Below are 19,691 nucleotides of genomic sequence, written 5' to 3' on the forward strand. Positions count from 1 at the left end.
GCCAGCTCCTTCCAAGTGCAGACGCTAATCCTCCGCCGTCGCTCACCCAGTGCTCCCACGCAGCTCTCAGCATCAATTTAAACACTCACACTGATATCCAAGGGTTGAAGCTGTTTTGTTAGCCCTCCCGGAATAACGACAAGCACTGTGTTTGTCTGCTTCACATGCTGTTTCACAATCATTGTCTGGGTGATGTGAGGAATACGCGTCCAATGTTCTCTTCTCTGATTGGTTATCGCAACCAGCGTGACCTATAGGGCAGCTGCCATACTACAGTGCCCATGATGCATTGCATTTCCGTTTCCAGTGGCCATTTTAAAACATAGAGCGACTCTGTCATGTGAAATTGTTATATTACGGTAAATTAATTGAGAATCTACCGGTACATCGCTCTGGAGTATAGGTCGCACCCCCGGCCAAAACGTAAAAAAAAAGTGCGACTTATAGTCCGAAAAATACGGTATATCTATTTGAGTACTGAGCTGTCTTCGTTGTATATTAGTACATGCGTCTTGATTTTGCACTTCTGGCCATTAACAAACAAAATCTTCATTTACATTGTGCCATCTATGTCACATTACCTCCTTCTATCAATTCCACATTTAGTCTAACTAAATCAGTCGCAAGAGTGTCTCTATCCAAAGTGCAAAAGTTTGTATTTCCCATACAATTTAGCACTCATGGGATCTTTGTAAATCAGGCCCATTGTGTAGTGCATATGACATTATTAATTTTCAAGCAATGCAGTTGACATTTTCATTGCCCAGAGTCCAAATTCTTTAAAGGGAGAACATACTTGTGCTCATCTGTGTGCCCATTGGTGCGTAGCTGTGGTCAAGCACAGCTCCGCTGCACTACAGTCATGAGGAAACAAAACATGATTGTGCTATAGACCAAAAAATACCTGGACTGAAAAGAAACGCAAATTTTTCTTTGATTTATAGGATGCAATTTTCAGATACGTCTTACATATATGAGTTCATGGCCACTGCACACTCTGCCTGTACACTCACGGAGCACATAAGCAATCGTGGATGTGAGTCATCAAACTACAAATAAACTCTATTGACAACAAAAATAAATATAATGCAATGCTAAAATACCCTCGGCCGTGTGAGCATAAAATTAAGAAACAGAATGTGACGTTTTACCTCTTAAAATAGGTCAGGAAGGGCCATCTTTGAACTTGTCCAAGGTCTGTGGCCCAAGAACGCTCTCTGTGAATTTGAAGACCCTGCCAGTAATAGGACTGAACTTTTGATGAGCAGAGACAGACACATGGATGCAAAGTCTTCGCAATACTCTGGCCATATTTTGACCTCAGGTAAAAGGGTGATTCTTTAACTACGGGCACTATTGGCCTTGTAAATGTAATTTCCACCACACCATTGCCTTACAATATAAAGCGCCTTGGGGCAACTGTTTGTTGTGATTTGGCGCTATATACATGTGCTCTGATGTCACTGTTTATCTCCATAGAAACTACCCAAACAATCTTTCATACAAACTGTTTAGGGACATTACAGTGTTGTGGTGGAAATTACGGCAATAGTGTGGGACAACTACATTTTGTTTAAAAAAAATCACAACAGTTGTATGACATTAAATACCCCAATTATGTTTTGATTATTTTACTGATATTTTATTCAGAGATATTTTAAAACATTAGAAAAACTTTTCTTTACCATTCATTTTTATCATTGAAGATCAAAAGTCTGGGTGTGGGACAAGCACAAAACGGCAATATTTGCATATAATGATGCTGAAAAAAGGTGAAAAAGTCATCATAGACTACTAGAAGAAATTTCTTAACACACTTTCATTGTAAAGATAACTATAAAAGTGTGAAATTTCCCCTTTTTCTGTTTTTCATACAATATGATCAAAGGACATAATAAGTGCCCGTAGTCTAAGAATCACCCAAAAACAAAATCATAACTAATGGAAAAAAGTATAATCTCATAAGTTTGGGTTTAAGAGCATATCCTGATAGCATCAAACTACGGAACCACCGTGGGTCCTCATTGACAAGCACACAAGATGACAACCAGCCCTTTACTACACCTCAGAAGTAACCATGTATCTCCCACAGCTAGGTGAAATGCAAATGTCACCTTGGCCTTTTCCAGTTGATTGGGTCCTCAACACTGTGGCACTTAGTTGCTAGATTAGTCACAATGAAAGTGATCCTTTTCATCAGTTGGCATGAAGATACTCCAGTGTTAAAAAAATAATCCTCCCCAGAGACCCAGGATCACAAATATCGAGAAACCACCTTGGATCACTGGGTAGAAGCCACATCTGATACACTAATAATAATAAAGGTTATGGATTAACAACCCTAAAGTTTGTCCATGTAAAAGTATTGGCATCACCAAACACCTTTGTCCAGTGACCTGAAACGTTTTGCATTGTATTAGCATTTCATCCACACAGAGCTGTTGTTTTCAGAGCCTGAAACTGCTAGTTTTTGAAAATGGGTCCCAAAGTGGATAAATCGGAAAATTCAAAATTCACATTTTGGTGTTAACAAGCAATACTGAACTTATCTGAAACAATGATGTCATAGTCCCACCTCTCTAACCTCAGCCGCTCACAATGAATAACACTGTTGCTGTTAACAGGGAAATTTAACATTCTTTTTGTCTTGGTGGATCCTTAATTGGATTTATTTTGGTCACTAGCAGAATGTTGAAGAGACAAAGGATGACTATGGTTGACGCTGATCATGAATAATTGGAGCACTGGGAAACTAATAAATTATGTTCTTTTTTTTGTGAAATCCGCTTTTACATCTATTAGCTTTTGACACCGATTATGCACATGTGCCACGTCGTCTTCTGCATTTTTTTTTATTTTTTTATTTTGGAATCATTACAGTACCACATGGAAGCCTAGCATATGTACTCCAGCATTTTCAGAAGGTTTCACTCGGTTTTGTGTGGATGGAGATATTTCTTGAAACAGTTCTGTGTTTACGGAACAATTGTTGAAAATGAAAAAGAATAAGATCATTTTAGGAAAGTTCAGTTTCCCTGTGGACATGGCATGAGGCATGAATACCACTGCAGAGACAGGTTAATCTACAAGTTAGACATTTTTACAGAATATTGATAAAACAATGGCTGAGTCCATGAAGGTACTGAAAACCTGGAACTTTAGTATTGAGTCAGAACAAAGTCAGACTCCAAATCTTCCCTCAGGTACTTAAGTGCTGTCAGCAGCCACTGATTCAACAGACACCACAAAACCTAAGCTGCGACAAAAAACACCTCATCTCCATGACCTTATCCATTACCCAATCTACGTAAGCATTGAAATATGTGGAGCTAAAGCACGTCACTGACAAATACCAGAATTAGAGGGGAAATGTCAGAGACTCTGCCCAAACGCCAGCCCTTGTATTGCTCAAGTATAGGCTGGATATCTATTCATCCATTTTCTGAATATGCTTATTCCAGTTAATGGCCATGGGGGTGGAGCCTATTCCAGAAGTCAATGGGTGAGACTATAGATCTGGTGTGGCCAATCAGTCGATCAGGGGCTTGACGGGAAATCAGCCCGCGATCGACCAGTCAATCGCAGGCTGATTTCCCGTCGATCGCATGGGGAAAAAAAAAAAAAATCTGTCACTGGACTCGAGAGGATGTAGTGCTGCTATAACAGATTGATGCAGCAGGTGGAAGCAATGCACCAATAAGGATGCCAGCTGCCGTTAAATGCCGGAGAAGAAGAGCTCTTCTTCTATGGTGGAGGATGAGAAACAAAAATGATCATATTCATCCTGGATTATTTTTTAATTTATTCGCATGGCAAATCCATCTATCTTTTCTATGTAAATGTGGATTTACTGAAGAAAGGGAATTTGGAGCAGCATTTCAGACGATTCACAAGAAATACGATGAAAATTTCTAATGCTAACCCTGCTAAATTCGCTCTGCCCGCCCAAAAAGTCCAGGAATTGAAAAGTCGGTGAGCAGCACAATGGTCCATAAAGTGATGAATGTGGTGAACAAGATTGCAGTGTTCTGTTTAGGCCAAGAGTCTGAGGACGCATTTGGGTGATTCTTAGACTACAGGCACTTATTATGTCCTTTGATCATATTGTATGAAAAACAGAAAAAAGGGGAAATTTCACACTTTTATAGTTATCTTTACAATGAAAGTGTGTTAAGAAATTTGTTCTAGTAGTCTATGATGACTTTTTCACCTTTTCTTCAGCATCATTATATGCAAATATTGCCGTTTTGTGCTTGTCCCACACCCAGACTTTTGATCTTCAATGATAAAAATGAATGGTAAAGAAACATTTTTTCTAATGTTTTAAAATATCTCTGAATAAAATCAGTAAAATAATCAAAACATAATTGGGGTATTCAATGTCATACAACTGTTGTGATTTTTTTAAACAAAATGTAGTTGTCCCACACTATTGCCATAATTTCCACCACAACACTGTAATGTCCCTAAACAGTTTGTATGAAAGATTGTTGGGGTAGTTTCTATGGAGATAAACAGTGACATCAGAGCACATGTATATAGCGCCAAATCACAACAAACAGTTGTCCCAAGGCACTTTATATTGTAAGGCAATGGTGTGGTGGAAATTACATTTACAAGGCCAATAGTGCCCGTAGTTAAAGAATCACCCATTTATTCTGTTCGCAGTTGGAGGAGACACACATTTGCTGCACACAGACATTAGGTGGCTCAGCAGAGGTAAATTTCTGGAATGTTGAAACCATGTTGAATATGCACAGCTTTTGGATTTGAAAGCAAGTTTAAAAGCAAATTACACGTGCTTATCAAGCAGTTTGCAACAGTGTGACCTGCAGAACGTTCCACACATGGACACAGAACTTAAGCACCAGGACAAACACTGCACAGTTACTTCAATGATGCATTATTATTGTTAAAACCTGCCAGAAAATAGTGTTATTATACAACCCCTGGCTAAAATTATGGAATCACCGGCCTCGGAGGATGTTCATTCAGTTGTTTAATTTTGTAGAAAAAAAGCAGACCACAGACATGACACAAAACTAAAGTCATTTCAAATGGCAACTTTCTGGCTTCAAGAAACACTATAAGAAATCAAGAAAAAAAATTGTGGCAGTCAGTAACGGTTACTTTTTTAGACCAAGCAGAGGGGAAAAAAAATATGGACTCATTCAATTCTGAGGAATAAATTATGGAATCACCCTGTAAATTATCACCCCCAGAACTAACACCTGCATCGAATCGGATCTGCTCGTTAGTCTGCATCTAAAAAGGAGTGATCACACCTTGGAGAGCTGTTGCACCAAGTGGACTGACATGAATCATGGCTCCAACACGAGATATGTCAATTGAAACAAAGGAGAGGATTATCAAACTCTTAAAAGAGAGTAAATCATCACGCAATGTTGCAAAAGATGTTGGTTGTTCACAGTCAGCTGTGTCTAAACTCTGGACCAAATACAAACAACATGGGAAGGTTGTTAAAGGCAAACATACTGGTAGACCAAGGAAGACATCAAAGCGTCAGGACAGAAAACTTAAAGCAATATGTCTCAAAAATCGAAATGCACAACAAAACAAATGAGGAACGAATGGGAGGAAACTGGAGTCAATGTCTGTGACCGAACTGTAAGAAACCGCCTAAAGGAAATGGGATTTACATACAGAAAAGCTAAACGAAAGCCATCATTAACACCTAAACAGAAAAAAACAAGGTTACAATGGGCTAAGGAAAAGCAATCGTGGACTGTGGATGACTGGATGAAAGTCATATTCAGTGATGAATCTCGAATCTGCATTGGGCAAGGTGATGATGCTGGAACTTTTGTTTGGTGTAGTTCCAATGAGATTTATAAAGATGACTGCCTGAAGAGAACATGCAAATTTCCACAGTCATTGATGATATGGGGCTGCATGTCAGGTAAAGGCACTGGGGAGATGGCTGTCGTTACATCATCAATAAATGCACAGGTTTACATTGATATTTTGGACACTTTTCTTATCCCATCAATTAAAAGGATGTTTGGGGATGATGAAATCATTTTTCAAGATGATAATGCATCTTGCCATAGAGCAAAAACTGTGAAAACATTCCTTGCAAAAAGACACATAGGGTCAATGTCATGGCCTGCAAATAGTCCGGATCTTAATCCAATTGAAAATCTTTGGTGGAAGTTGAAGAAAATGGTCCATGACAAGGCTCCAACCTGCAAAGCTGATCTGGCAACAGCAATCAGAGAAAGTTGGAGCCAGATTGATGAAGAGTACTGTTTGTCACTCATTAAGTCCATGCCTCAGAGACTGCAAGCTGTTATAAAAGCCAGAGGTGGTGCAACAAAATACTAGTGATGTGTTGGAGCATTCTTTTATTTTTCATGATTCCATAATTTTTTCCTCAGAATTAAGTGATTCCATATTTTTTTCCCTCTGCTTGGTCTAAAAAAGTAACCGTTACTGACTGCCACAATTATTTTTCCTGATTTCTTATAGTGTTTCTTAAAGCCAGAAAGTTGCCATTTGAAATGACTCTAGTTTTGTGTCATGTCTGTGATCTGCTTTTTTTCTACAAAATTAAACAACTAAATGAACATCCTCCGAGGCCGGTGAGTCCTATAATTATTGCCAGGGGTTGTATTGTTGCACAATATATTGTGGCTACGCTTTAGCATTCGATATGGCTTGGTAGATCTTCATACACTGTCAACTTTAAAAGTAGATCTCGGTTCAAAAAAAGGTAACAAATGATCCTCCAAATTTTCAGGATGCCCCAGATAGCACTGAATCATCCTTAGTTTTTTATTTTTAATAAATTTGAAAAAGAAAATACTTTTCATGTTGTCATTATGGGGTGTTTTGAGTAGAAATTTGAGGGGGAAAAATGTATTTACTCCATCTTGAAATAAGGCTGTAACATAAGTAAATGTGCGAAAAGTGAAGCGCTGTGAATACTTTCCAGATGCAATGTAAAAATACCTGCTCAACAATGGTCATTACTGCACAAGAAAGTGTGGCTCTTTGTTATTTGGAAGATTATGATTTCTATGTCAACTACACATTAACTACTTTGTCTTTTCTATTAACAAATTTTTGATTCATTATGTAACATTTGAATAAAACAACATAGCACTGTAGATACTGTGTTAGATAATAAGATTCAAATCATTCATGGTATTTATATGTACTGGAAATGCCTTCAAACCAAAGTTCCTCAACTTCTGCACTTTCATCCCATATTCTTTTCTTGGCTTCAACTCAAATGTGCTGTACTAAACAGCTCAAGTAAGAGCAACTTTGTCAGTGAGGACATATTCACCTGTGGGCAATAGCAGCCAGGTGCACACTCTCTGTCTCCTAAACACAGAAGCCCTTGGTCATGCAATGCACACTGCTTTTCACATGGGGCCCCACATGCCGAGTACTGAAAAGGTGCGTCACATTCTGGAAACAGGAGAAAAAAGAAAAATACCAGTGGTACCTTACACCCTGAGCAGGATCAACACATCATACACCAAACATATCAGCCAGTGGACAAAGGAAAAAAAAGATTGCTTGTTTTACTGTAACTTACTGCACTCACACACAAAACCCCCCAACAACCAATGGATAGTAAATATGCTCAACAACTGGACTTATGTCAATAGGATATGTTAAACGGAAAAATAACAGGCTGTGTGTTCATGAGCATCACTTAAAATTATACTGCACTCACAGTTGAGATGCAGTAGGTTTTCAATGGTAATGAGATGGATAATTCTTTAATCGAAAAATGCAGCAGTGTTTTAGCACCCAGTCTTGGCACATGGTCTGCAGCACAAGTGCATTTGGGTGCATGTCCAACTCCACTTTGCTAAGTACAATACAGAAGGCACAGAGTGCAAAGTGTTTGCATTTTAATGAAACGTGTATTTTAGATGTAACATGAATTCAGCTTTCCAGAGTATCACCTGACACTGCCTTTAAAAATCCAATGTCACACAGACAGAGAAGCACTTAAAGGGGTTAAAAGACATTTTATCTACATTTAGCTTTTAAATATGGGTGTAATTTCATGTTGAACATACTAAAAGTGCTACAGATCAATGACTGAAACTGGAAATTTTCCTCCTACAAGTAAGATTTAGATCTGAAATAGCAAATTTTAAACTTCTATCACATATGTCACAGATGTAAAAAGTTGAAGTCGGGGGTGCTCTGTGGATCATGCCCACTGAGATAGCCTGCTGTTTATGTGGCACAGAGATGTGGAGTGGGACCATCATCACTGCTAAGATTCTTGTCCACTGCACTTTCTGAAGTACTGCTCCTATTTTACGTAGATGTTACTACCAACCTTCAGGAACAGGTTTCACACACTAAGGTACATAAATCTACCATATTTTCTGGAATATGTCTTTTTTTTTTTTTTACTAGTTTGGTATGTCCTATGACATACTCCAGTGTGAGCGAAATAATGGGAAAAAAAAAATCATGCTTTCATCGTTAATAACTACTGATATAGTGCTGATATAGGAATCAACACACTAAACAAAAGAAACCCCAATAATAAAAGCACACTACAACATTGGACAAAAATCCTAAATTAAAGATGTAATTAAAAAATGGTAATCAAATGTAGTTGTTTTTATTGTAGTGTTTCCAGCATTGTGGGTCAGCAGTCCATGTTCATCTGTGTTAAGCAACATCCAATATGTTGTCTCTATTTGTCTGTGTTGCTTATTTTTTGAAATATATAAATCCTTAAGCACATGCGATAAGTTGAGGGCTTGCTGCAAAAAAGGAGTGTGCATTTCTGTGTCCAGCTGATGTTTTCTGTTGTCCAAATTGCATCAAATATTGTTGTATGGCTGGGGGGCCTGGCTGCCTTTTTGTTTCTGTCTTTTGTTTTTCCTTCCAGGTGGCTTGCATTTGGGACTGAGTGGCTGTGTTGCTGAGGTTATCAGGACCTCACCCTGATCACCTGCGGCTCGTCAGGACTCACAGCTGTGGTGTATCTATATGGATTGGAACATGGTGGCATTTAAGACTGGAGTGTACAGTGTGTATTTGCCAGAGACTCGACCTTGTGACCAGACGGGTGAGATCGTCGTCTCGGGAGCCATCTCATCATCAGTGGATGCAGAGAACGTCCAGGGTTTGATGCACGGTCTGTGAAAGAGGAGGGGGTGAGGTCTCACGCTCGTCAGCACACTTCCTGAGGTACGTTAGATTTTGTGACTAACGTTTATACAGTCAGTAAATGTGGTGTCCCTCACACCTTATTATATTGAGCTGTACGTTAGTCATGTATCGGCTTCCACTGCAGTGGAGTTTTGTGAACTGGATGTTCCATGCCTGCAGGTTGGGAAGCTGATTAGTAATTAAGCCAGGAAGTGTTTGCTGTTTATGTACACCTTTGAGTGGTCTCTCTGTGTGTAGAGTGTGGACTCACATAATGGTTCCTTCTTTCACAGACTCGGTTTGTTGCGGCCACCTGGGGGGTGTCGGCGGGGTCCTTGGGTCCGAACGGCTTCTGGCTCCGGACTGTTAGCGCTGCTGGGAGCGCACCGTATCACCACCACGCCAGACCGCACACTCTTTTATTGTTTTGTATCACATCACTGTTATGCATTAAATTCAGTTAGCCTTTGTACCGTGCTCTGCTTATTTCATACTGGGTCCTTCAAACGCTGGTCGGTTCTCCGAGCTGCGTCCGACACATAACAGTAGTCTCTGGCCAAACATCACGGACCCAGCGGTAGCAGAGACGGTAACGCGCCGGGAAGGCGGCAGCAGACGTTCAGTAGTTATCCGGATCAGTTGCGGGTGCTCTCCGCCCGGATGGTGCGTGTTTGAGACCCATTGCTGAATACTGATTTGTGCTCTCTTGCAGCCGTGTTCCTGTGTTGTGCCTTATCCGTGGGTCGTGGTGGAGTGTGACTGGCGACGGCTTCGCGTCACGCTCCGACCGGATAAGAGGTTTAAACAGGAGCTGCAAGAGTGTGTCTGTAATGGGTGCACGCGCACGGCGGAGCTCTGTGGCACGGGTCGCTGAGCTTCCTGTGTTACAGTTGTAGCCCCGTTTCCCCGGATAAAGATAACTACTGCGTCTGTTGTATCAGCTCCGGCGTTATTTAGTTGAGCACATTTTGGTTGTGTGTTGCACACAGCTGCGCACGGAGATGCAGCTCGTTTGTTTTCTGTCACCAAAGGGGTTTTTTTCATTTTTAGCACTTTGGCTCCCTCTTTTGGTGACTTAGTCACATTACCGTTAAGCTCTTAAGTTAGAACAGGTGTGTTCGATTTGTTTGAGCTTAACGGTATACGTCACTGATTTGTTTTGTGTTAGTTCATTTCGTGTGGGTGTTTTTTGAGTTGGTTTTTGTGAGGGATTTTTTTTTTTTTTTTTTCCACTGTTTGTGTCTGGGGTTGTGACCCTGCAGCCTGTCTAAGAAGAAAAAAAAAAGAAAAAAAGGACCCAAACAACTGTATGTTGGTCTGTTAGTGTTTCTTTTTATTTCTTTTTGTTTCACCTCCCCAGGGTTTGATGGGACGGTCCCCTGGGGGGTGATGGGGTGGTACTTGGGGTTTTTTTTTCTTTTTTTTTGTTTGTTTTTGTTATGCCCTCTCTTCTCCTCTGACTCCAGCCGGGTGAGCCGTAGTGTCGGCGTTGCTGGAGGGGTGCAGTTTGGTTGTGCTGGGCATTTCCCAGGTAGCCTCTGCACCCGGGAGGGGGGGGGGGGTTTGGGGTATTTTCTTTTTCTTCCCTCTCTTCTCCTCTGGCTCCAGCCGGGTGAGCTGTAGTGTCGGCGTTGCTGGAGTGGTGCAGTTTGGTTATACTGGGCGTTTCCCGGGTAACCTCTGCACCTGGGGGGGGGGGGGGGGGGTGTTTTTTGATTCCCTGTTCCACCTCCGGCTTCAGCACGCCTTTGGCCGTCTGCCATCGGCGTGGCTGAGGTTTGGGGCAGTGGGATATACCCGCAGCTAGTGGCTGGTGTAGAAGTCGGAGGAGTGGCGCCGTTTTGTGCCGTTTGCCATAACCGCTGTTCCACTCCTCCCGGTTGGCTTCTGGGGTATAGTCACGGTTGGTGACACTGGACGTGCTTCCAGTTTCCACTGCGCCAAGGGGTTGGGGTTGTTTTGTTTGTATGTTTTTTTTTTTTCTCTCTTCTTGTTTTTCCGCCCTCAGGGTTTGACTGTGGTGTCCTCTGGGGGGGAAAGGGCTGTGGGTCCATCTAGCCATAGACGGCCGGGGCTGGGTCCGTTGGTCATGAGGGGAGGCGTCTCCTGGGGTTGACGAGTGGTCCTCTGGGAGGCGCTGGGAGTCCCCTGTGGGTGACGTTGGATCCCAGAGGGACCTCGGCTGTGGTTATTACTCCTGGAGCTGGCGGGAAGTCCTCTGGGGGGTGTTGGTCCCTACATGTTGTTTGGGGGGGGGGGTGTTTTAGCGCTTTTATTTGTAAGCTTAAGTTTGGGGTTTTTCTTTTCTCCTCTTCCCGGGGTTTGATAGGACGGTCCCCTGGGGAGGGGGGGGTGGTTTGGTTGTTTGTGTTTGTCTTTTTTGTTTTATGACTAATGACCGCACATGGTTGGATAAAGGCTGACCGCACAGGTTTAAGAACTCCTGGCCACACCTGTGCTAAGTGACTGACTGAAACAAAGGCAAGGATGCAGCCAGAGGAGAGGACATCAACCATTCTGTTGGAAGACGAATGCAGATGCGGTTTCCAGCCATGGTCCCTGGAGGGGGGTGTTTCTCCTGGGCCAGGTTTGTGTGGTCGCCGGGAGGCTTCCCGTGAGGGTGGGGTACTGTTGTATGGCTGGGGGGCCTGGCTGCCTTTTTGTTTCTGTCTTTTGTTTTTCCTTCCAGGTGGCTTGCATTTGGGACTGAGTGGCTGTGTTGCTGAGGTTATCAGGACCTTACCCTGATCACCTGCGGCTCGTCAGGACTCACAGCTGTGGTGCATCTATATGGATTGGAACATGGTGGCATTTAAGACTGGAGTGTACAGTGTGTATTTGCCAGAGACTCGACCTTGTGACCAGACGGGTGAGATCATCGTCTCGGGAGCCATCTCATCATCAGTGGATGCAGAGAACGTCCAGGGTTTGATGCACGGTCTGTGAAAGAGGAGGGGGTGAGGTCTCACGCTCGTCAGCACACTTCCTGAGGTACGTTAGATTTTGTGACTAACGTTTATACAGTCAGTAAATGTGGTGTCCCTCACACCTTATTATATTGAGCTGTACGTTAGTCATGTATCGGCTTCCACTGCAGTGGAGTTTTGTGAACTGGATGTTCCATGCCTGCAGGTTGGGAAGCTGATTAGTAATTAAGCCAGGAAGTGTTTGCTGTTTATGTACACCTTTGAGTGGTCTCTCTGTGTGTAGAGTGTGGACTCACATAATGGTTCCTTCTTTCACAGACTCGGTTTGTTGCGGCCACCTGGGGGGTGTCGGCGGGGTCCTTGGGTCCGAACGGCTTCTGGCTCCGGACCGTTAGCGCTGCTGGGAGCGCACCGTATCACCACCACGCCAGACCGCACACTCTTTTGTTGTTTTGTATCACATCACTGTTATGTATTAAATTCAGTTAGCCTTTGTACCGTGCTCTGCTTATTTCATACTGGGTCCTTCAAACGCTGGTCGGTTCTCCGAGCTGCGTCCGACACATAACAAAATATTATACAAATAATGAATGTTTATGAGTTCAATGGTACGAATATTTCATGAGGTGAAAGCTAGAACATACCATTCAATGAGGTGAATGAATGCAATGAAAGAATGTAAAAACATTCATTATTACCTCCGCCAAGGAGGTTATGTTTTCGGTCATGTCCATTTGTTTGCTTTTGGTTGGTTGGTTTGTTAGCAGGATTATTCAAAAAATCCTCAACGGATTTAATTAATTTTTGACCAGGGGTGTATCTTGGCCTAACTTAGAAGTGATTAAATTTTGGTAATGATCCGGATCTAGTAATTTTTTAAGGATTCTTTATGATTGCAGGATAGGGCCAATTTCAACATTTTTGCATCTAACTTCATGAAGACGGGTCACAAAGGCTGAACAAAAATTAAGTTACGACACAACAATAATTTAGCATTTGTTTCTCCTCTTTGAATAAACTTGTTATTCGTAAATAAAAAAAACTTGTGTAGTTCATGCAGTTTCTCTTTATAAATACATTTGCTGAAGATCTAAGGGTTTAAACCTCTGGGGCCGACGCTGTTGTATACGACGGCTGAGACCAAGCTTTACAAAATTATAAATAACTTTTTAATGATATGACATAGAAACTTACTTTTTTTTTTTTTGCTGAAACGTTAACTCCGCTAACTTTTGAGCCACTGTCCACCATCTATGTACTCCTCATAGAAGCTGTATTATGACGTGCGCAATGTGAGTGTCCAATGTGTCACCGTCACATGGTTTTCCAAAATCCAATTGTAGGGCAGATTCACCTCACGTGACACACCAAAGATTGTTTTTAGGAGTGATGTGTTACTAGTTTATTATAGTTTGCTGTGTGTTTTGAATAAATCTGTGTGGAAAATTATTTCCGCTTTACTTTTTCCTTTCTTATTTCTGATTGTAAACCTTTATTACACTTATGAAACACAAGTATAGCATATATATTTTGAAAGTACAGGTTGTCCTGAAAAAAGAGACATAAAACTTGATTGTGGGATGCAGGGAGAGCTGTTAACAGCAATAATAATAAAACATTTATGCTATGCGAGTGAACTGTCCATAAAAATGCCCTCGGACCCCAGAGGGTTAACCACTGAATCTGAAACATGATGGCAGATGCGTGAAGTGATGTGGAATAAGTCTCTTTGCCAAAGGGTATTCCATGTGACGACAGTGACCCTATGGCCTTGGCGGAGGTTTGCGTTCTCCGAGTGCTTCTAGTTTTTTATTTAATGGCTAAAACAGATCCTTGTCATTTGATATTTTATTAATTTAGAAACAGAAAAGGGACTTACATTTGGTGTTCCTCTGCTGCTAAACTCCAACACAAACTTTAAATAGGAGTCAAAATTGTGCACTGACTTCATACTTAGAGAGAGAGAAAAAAAAGACTTTGTGTAGTTCCTCAGCCCAGCAAAAAATGACAACAGCTCTTCATGCCTCCAGACGGCTTACAGCAGTGCGCACGTGCTCACACAAGCGAGATGGCACTTGTGCATGTGTGTACTTCCAAAAAAGACTGTGTACTTCCTCAGTGCAGTGAAAAAAAATTACATCAGAAATTACTCCAGCTTTTCATTCTAACTTCCTCCTCACAGCTCCTAATGCCTCCAGTTTTGTGTGTGTGTGTGTGTGTGTGTGTGTGTGTGTGTGTGTGTGTGTGTGTGTGTGTGTGTGTGTGTGTGTGTGTGTGTGTGTGTGTGTGTGTGTGTGTGTGTGTGTGTGTGTGTGCAAAGTGCAATGGTACCAAGTGTATGGAACCAAATTGCACTCTACATGCAATGAAACACAAATGGATGAATAATCCATGTCATGTGACATACAATAGTGTTCAGAATAATAGTAGTGCTATGTGACTAAAAAGATTAATCCAGGTTTTGAGTATATTTCTTATTGTTACATGGGAAACAAGGTACCAGTAGATTCAGTAGATTCTCACAAATCCAACAAGACCAAGCATTCATGATATGCACACTCTTAAGGCTATGAAATTGGGCTATTAGTACAAAAAAAAAGTAGAAAAGGGGGTGTTCACAATAATAGTAGCATCTGCTGTTGACGCTACAAACTCAAAACTATTATGTTCAAACTGCTTTTTTAGCAATCCTGTGAATCACTAAACTAGTATTTAGTTGTATAACCACAGTTTTTCATGATTTCCTCACATCTGCAAGGCATTGATTTTGTTGGTTTGGAACCAAGATTTTGCCTGTTTACTAGTGTGCTTGGGGTCACTGTCTTGTTGAAACACCCATTTCAAGGGCAGGTCCTCTTCAGCATAAGGCAACATGACCTCTTCAAGTATTTTGACATATCCAAACTGATCCATGATACCTGGTATGCAATATCTAGGCCCAACACCATAGTAGGAGAAACATGCTCATATCATGATGCTTGCACCACCATGCTTCACTGTCTTCACTGTGAACTGTGGCTTGAATTCAGAGTTTGTGGGTCATCTCACAAACTGTCTGCGGCCCTTGGACCCAAAAAGAACAATTTTACTCTCATCAGTCCACAAAATATTCCTCCATTTCTCTTTAGGCCAGTTGATATGTTCTTTGGCAAATTGTTACCTCTTCTGCACGTCTTTTATTTAACAGAGGGACTTTGCGGGGGATTCTTGCAAATAAATTAGCTTCACACAGGCGTCTTCTAACTGTCACAGCACTTACAGGTAACTCCAGACTGTCTTTGATCATCCTGGAGCTGATCAATGGGTGAGCCTTTGCCATTCTGGTTATTCTTCTATCCATTTTGATGGTGGTTTTCCGTTTCCACACATCTGTTTTTTTTTTTTTTCCATTTTAAAGCATTGGAGATCATTGTAGATGAACAGCCTATAATGTTTTGCACCTGCGTATAGGTTTTCCCCTCTCCAATCAACTTCTTAATCAAACTACATTGTTCTTCTGAACAATGCCTTGAACATCCCATTTTCCTCAGGCTTTCAAAGAGAAAAGCATGTTCAACAGGTGCTGGCTTCATCCTTAAATAGGGGACACCTGATTCACACCTGTTTGTTCCACAAAATTGACAAACTCACTGTCTGAATGCCACACTACTATTATCGTGAACACCCCCTTTTCTACTTTTTTTTACTAATTGCCCAATTTCATAGCCTTAAGAGTGTGCATATCATGAATGCTTGGTCTTGTTGGATTTGTGAGAATCTACTGGTACCTTGTTTCCCATGTAACAATAAGAAATATACTCAAAACCTGGATTAATATTTTTAGTCACATAGCACTACTATTATTATGAACACTACTGTAATATCCAATATGTTGTCCACTGAACGTTTATTTATCCATTTTGCTTACTTTGTAATTTAAAAGTCCTCATGTTAAATAAGAGCACATGCTGTGGTATGCATGTGCAATACTCAGTTACTGTCACTGAGCTAGCCCCCAGGGAAACACTGTGCTAAAAATTGAGTTCCACATGTTCTGTGGCATATTCCATTCCATGGTAGCATGGTGGCTTAGTGGTTAGCATTGTTGCCTCACAGCAAGAAGATCATGGGGTCAATTCCCACCTGTGGCCTTTCTGTGTGGAGTTTGAATGTTCTCCCTGTGTCTGTGTGGGTTTCCTTAGGGTGCTCCGGTTTCCTCCCACATTTAAAGACATGCAGGTTAGGTGAATTGTAAACTCTATAATTGTCCAGGTCTCCCTTGCAAAATAGGTCACTATCTCAATGGGACTAACATGGTTAAATAAAGATTAAATTAAAAAATAGAACATTAGACTTATACTCCAATGTGACTTGTAATAAGTTTTTTTTCCTCTGTAAGAGGTATTTTTTGACAGATGGAATTTATACTCCGGCATGTATAATTCTCTGGAGGGCAGGAGTGGTGGCCAATGCGCTTGGTTTCAGTGCAGAAGGTTCCGGGTTCAAATCCCACCCCTGCCACATTTCTTCATGTAATGTGGAGTTGCGTCAGGAAGGGCTTCTGCTTACCCCCTTTTTGGTCACACATGTCACTGTGGAATTGTCTTGTGTATCAGTTTTGTTATTGTCGAGTTTGTGTGCCAAAATAAATAAATCTAAAAAAATAAACCCTGTGCCAATTCAACGTGCACATCCACCTTGGATTTGCTGTGGCGACCCCGAGTGCAAACAAGGGAGCAGCCGAAGGGACTTACTTTTATGTATTATTCTCTGGAAAATACGGTAATTCTAATGCAAAACCTTAAATTTCCTGAATGTGCACATCACATTTATACATTTAAATTTCACAACAGCAGTACATTTACTGTGAAAGCCAGTCACTATGGCACTAATTCAGTGGCATTTAACCAATATTAAGGTTTTCATAAAAACAGACAAATATGGCCATATTTTTGTGGGGAAGTTATTTAGGAACAACACGTCAGAAATGGTTTGCCAAGTGTGACTGTAAATCTCTTGTTCATTAGCGCAGTAGTGCAGTGATTAGTGTGATCTTTTGTGTGGTGGGTGCAGACATATTGACTTAGACCTTTGTGTGTCCTTGAACTGAATACTATAATGCCTCATTTCCTGTTTCCCACATGACAGTATGAGAAGTACTCAAGTGATCCAGAATATATATTTATGTTAGAATTTTGATGCAGATGATGAAATTCAATCATATCACCCAGGTGCCAGCTTTTCTTTGCTCACTTCCTGTCCACATGAGGGCAGCCTTTGGGTCTCAATTTGAGACTCAAAGGCACACAAGTGTATTGGGGGCATGGCCAGCTTGACTCTGCTATATAGAGCGTGTGTAGTCTGAGTGCAAAGTTGGGTGCAGGGCACAAAAGAGCTGGCATAGTCATGGGTGTGTTTTGGGCAACAACATGAATTACACCAAACACACTGTCTCCTGTCATCGACTTTAACAACTGAACTGCACCGGAACCTGGAACACTATCAGAAGCAGTCAGGTGACATTTTGTATTTTTGTGTTCGTGATTACTTCTCCTTCGTTTTGTTGTATGAACAAAGTATATACACTTTGTGAGTCCGCTTATGCAGGGTTTTTCAAAATAATGCACCATACAAATAGCAGAAAAACAACATTTTTGTGGATCACTGCATCATAATTGAAATATTAATACTAAAGGTGTCATGGTCCGGTACCTATTTGTATTCAGACGTCACAGTTCAGTACGAGTTTGGTACAGTAGCTTTAATCTGTGATCAGCAGGGAGCTGCTGTCAGACTCTTTAGCACTGTGAGACAAACTGTCAATGTAAGCTTTCATTTTTCATGAAACGATTATGAATTGATTACATCTGTCATTCCCGTTAGGATGATTTTACTGTGCAGTGCGTTAAGTGTTTTGCTTTTATGTGATATGTGGAGCCAGACTCTCTTCAGCATGTTGCCCATTTTAAGTTTATGTTTTGTGCAAATGATGGCATCTCGTAAAACCTCAATCTGTACAGATTTGAAATCAGTTACACAGTGTTGCTATTCAGCAGCCATCTCATCCATAAAATTTTACTCTAATTCATATAAAATGTCAACCTTTGCTATAAATTGGTACCATCTTAACTCAAATACTGTCTGATTTCATCCAGTCACAGTGATTCAACATCAAGTGTGGTGTCAGTACACTTTTGTTTTTAGGTTCGTATTTCGGAAGAAAAAGGTAAATGTACATTTCCATTCATATTGCTATATTTACAGTGAGGAAAATAAGTATTTGAACACCCTGCAGTTTTGCAAGTTCTCCCACTTAGAAATCATGGAGGGGTCTGACATTTTCATCTTAGGTGTCCACTGTGAGAGACATAATCTAAAAAAATAAATAAATAAATAAGCGGGAATCACAATGTATGATTTTTTAATAATTGTATGTTACTGCTGCAAATAAGTATTTGAACACCTGTGAAAATCAATGTTAATATTTGGTACAGTAGCCTTTGTTTGCAATTTCAGAGGTCAAACGTTTCCTGTAGTTTTTCACCAGGTTTGCACACACTGCAGCAGGGATTTTGGTCCACTCCTCCATACAGATCTTCTCTGGATCTTTCAGGTTTGGAGTTTCAGCTCCCTCCAAAGATTTTCTATTGAGTTCAGGTCTCGAGACTGGCCAGGCCACTCCAGGACCTTGGAATGCTTCTTATGGAGCCCCTCCTTAGTTGCCCTGGCTGTGTGTTTGGGGTCATTGTCATGCTGGAAGACCCAGCCATGACCCATCTTCAATGCTCTTACTGATGGTACCAGATGGTCACTGGTGAACTTCAAATGGGCCTGGACATGTGCTGGCTTGAGCAGGGGGACCTTGCTGCCATGCAGGATTTTAAACCATGACAGCATCATGTGTTATTAATGTAATCTTTGTGACTGTGGTCCCAGCTCTCTTCAGGTCATTAACCAGGTCCTCCTGTGTAGTTCTGAGCTTTCTCAGAATCATCCTTACCCCACAAAGTGAGATCTTGCATGGAATCCCAGACCGAGGGAGATTGACAGTCATCTTGTGTTTCTTCCACTTTCTAATAAATAATAACAGTTGTTGTCTTCTACCAAGCTGTTTGCCTGTTGTCCTGTAGTCCATCCCAGCCTTGTGCAGGTCTACAGTTTTTTCCCTGGTGTCCTTAGACAGTTCTTTGGTCTTGGCTATGGTGGACAGGTTGGAGTGTGATTGATTGTGTACACAGGTGTCTTTTATAAAGGTAACAGGTGTCTTTTATACAGGTAACAAGTTCAAAACAGGTGCAATTAATACAGGCAAAGAGTGCAGAATAAGAGGGCTTCTTAAATAAAAATTAACAGGTCTGTGTGAGCCAGAATTCTTGCTGGTTGGTAGGTGTTCAAATACTTATTTGCAGCAGTAACATTCAAATAAATTATTAAAAAATCATACATTGTGATTTCCGCTTTTTTTTTTTAGATTATGTCTCTCACAGTGGACATGCACCTAAGATGAAAATTTCAGACCCCTCCATGACTTCTAAATGGGAGAACTTACAAAACCGCAGGGTGTTCAAATACTTATTTTCCTCACTGTATATTCATATTCCAAAGTTTCTGATTGGAATAATTGGTTGC

At 41.1% G+C, this 19,691-nt stretch overlaps 1 protein-coding gene across 1 annotated transcript in view; it reads right to left on the reverse strand.

The window, feature by feature from the left end:
• scospondin (subcommissural organ spondin) overlaps positions 1 to 19,691 on the reverse strand; it is an 852,118-nt gene that overhangs the window by 314,575 nt on the left and 517,852 nt on the right. Inside the window, 1 exon segment of the mRNA XM_034168739.1 lies at positions 7,313 to 7,437. Within this exon segment, the coding sequence (XP_034024630.1) occupies positions 7,313 to 7,437 (125 nt within the window).

Source organism: Thalassophryne amazonica, chromosome 1, assembly GCF_902500255.1.
Source record: "Thalassophryne amazonica chromosome 1, fThaAma1.1, whole genome shotgun sequence".
NCBI classification, from domain to species: domain Eukaryota; kingdom Metazoa; phylum Chordata; class Actinopteri; order Batrachoidiformes; family Batrachoididae; genus Thalassophryne; species Thalassophryne amazonica.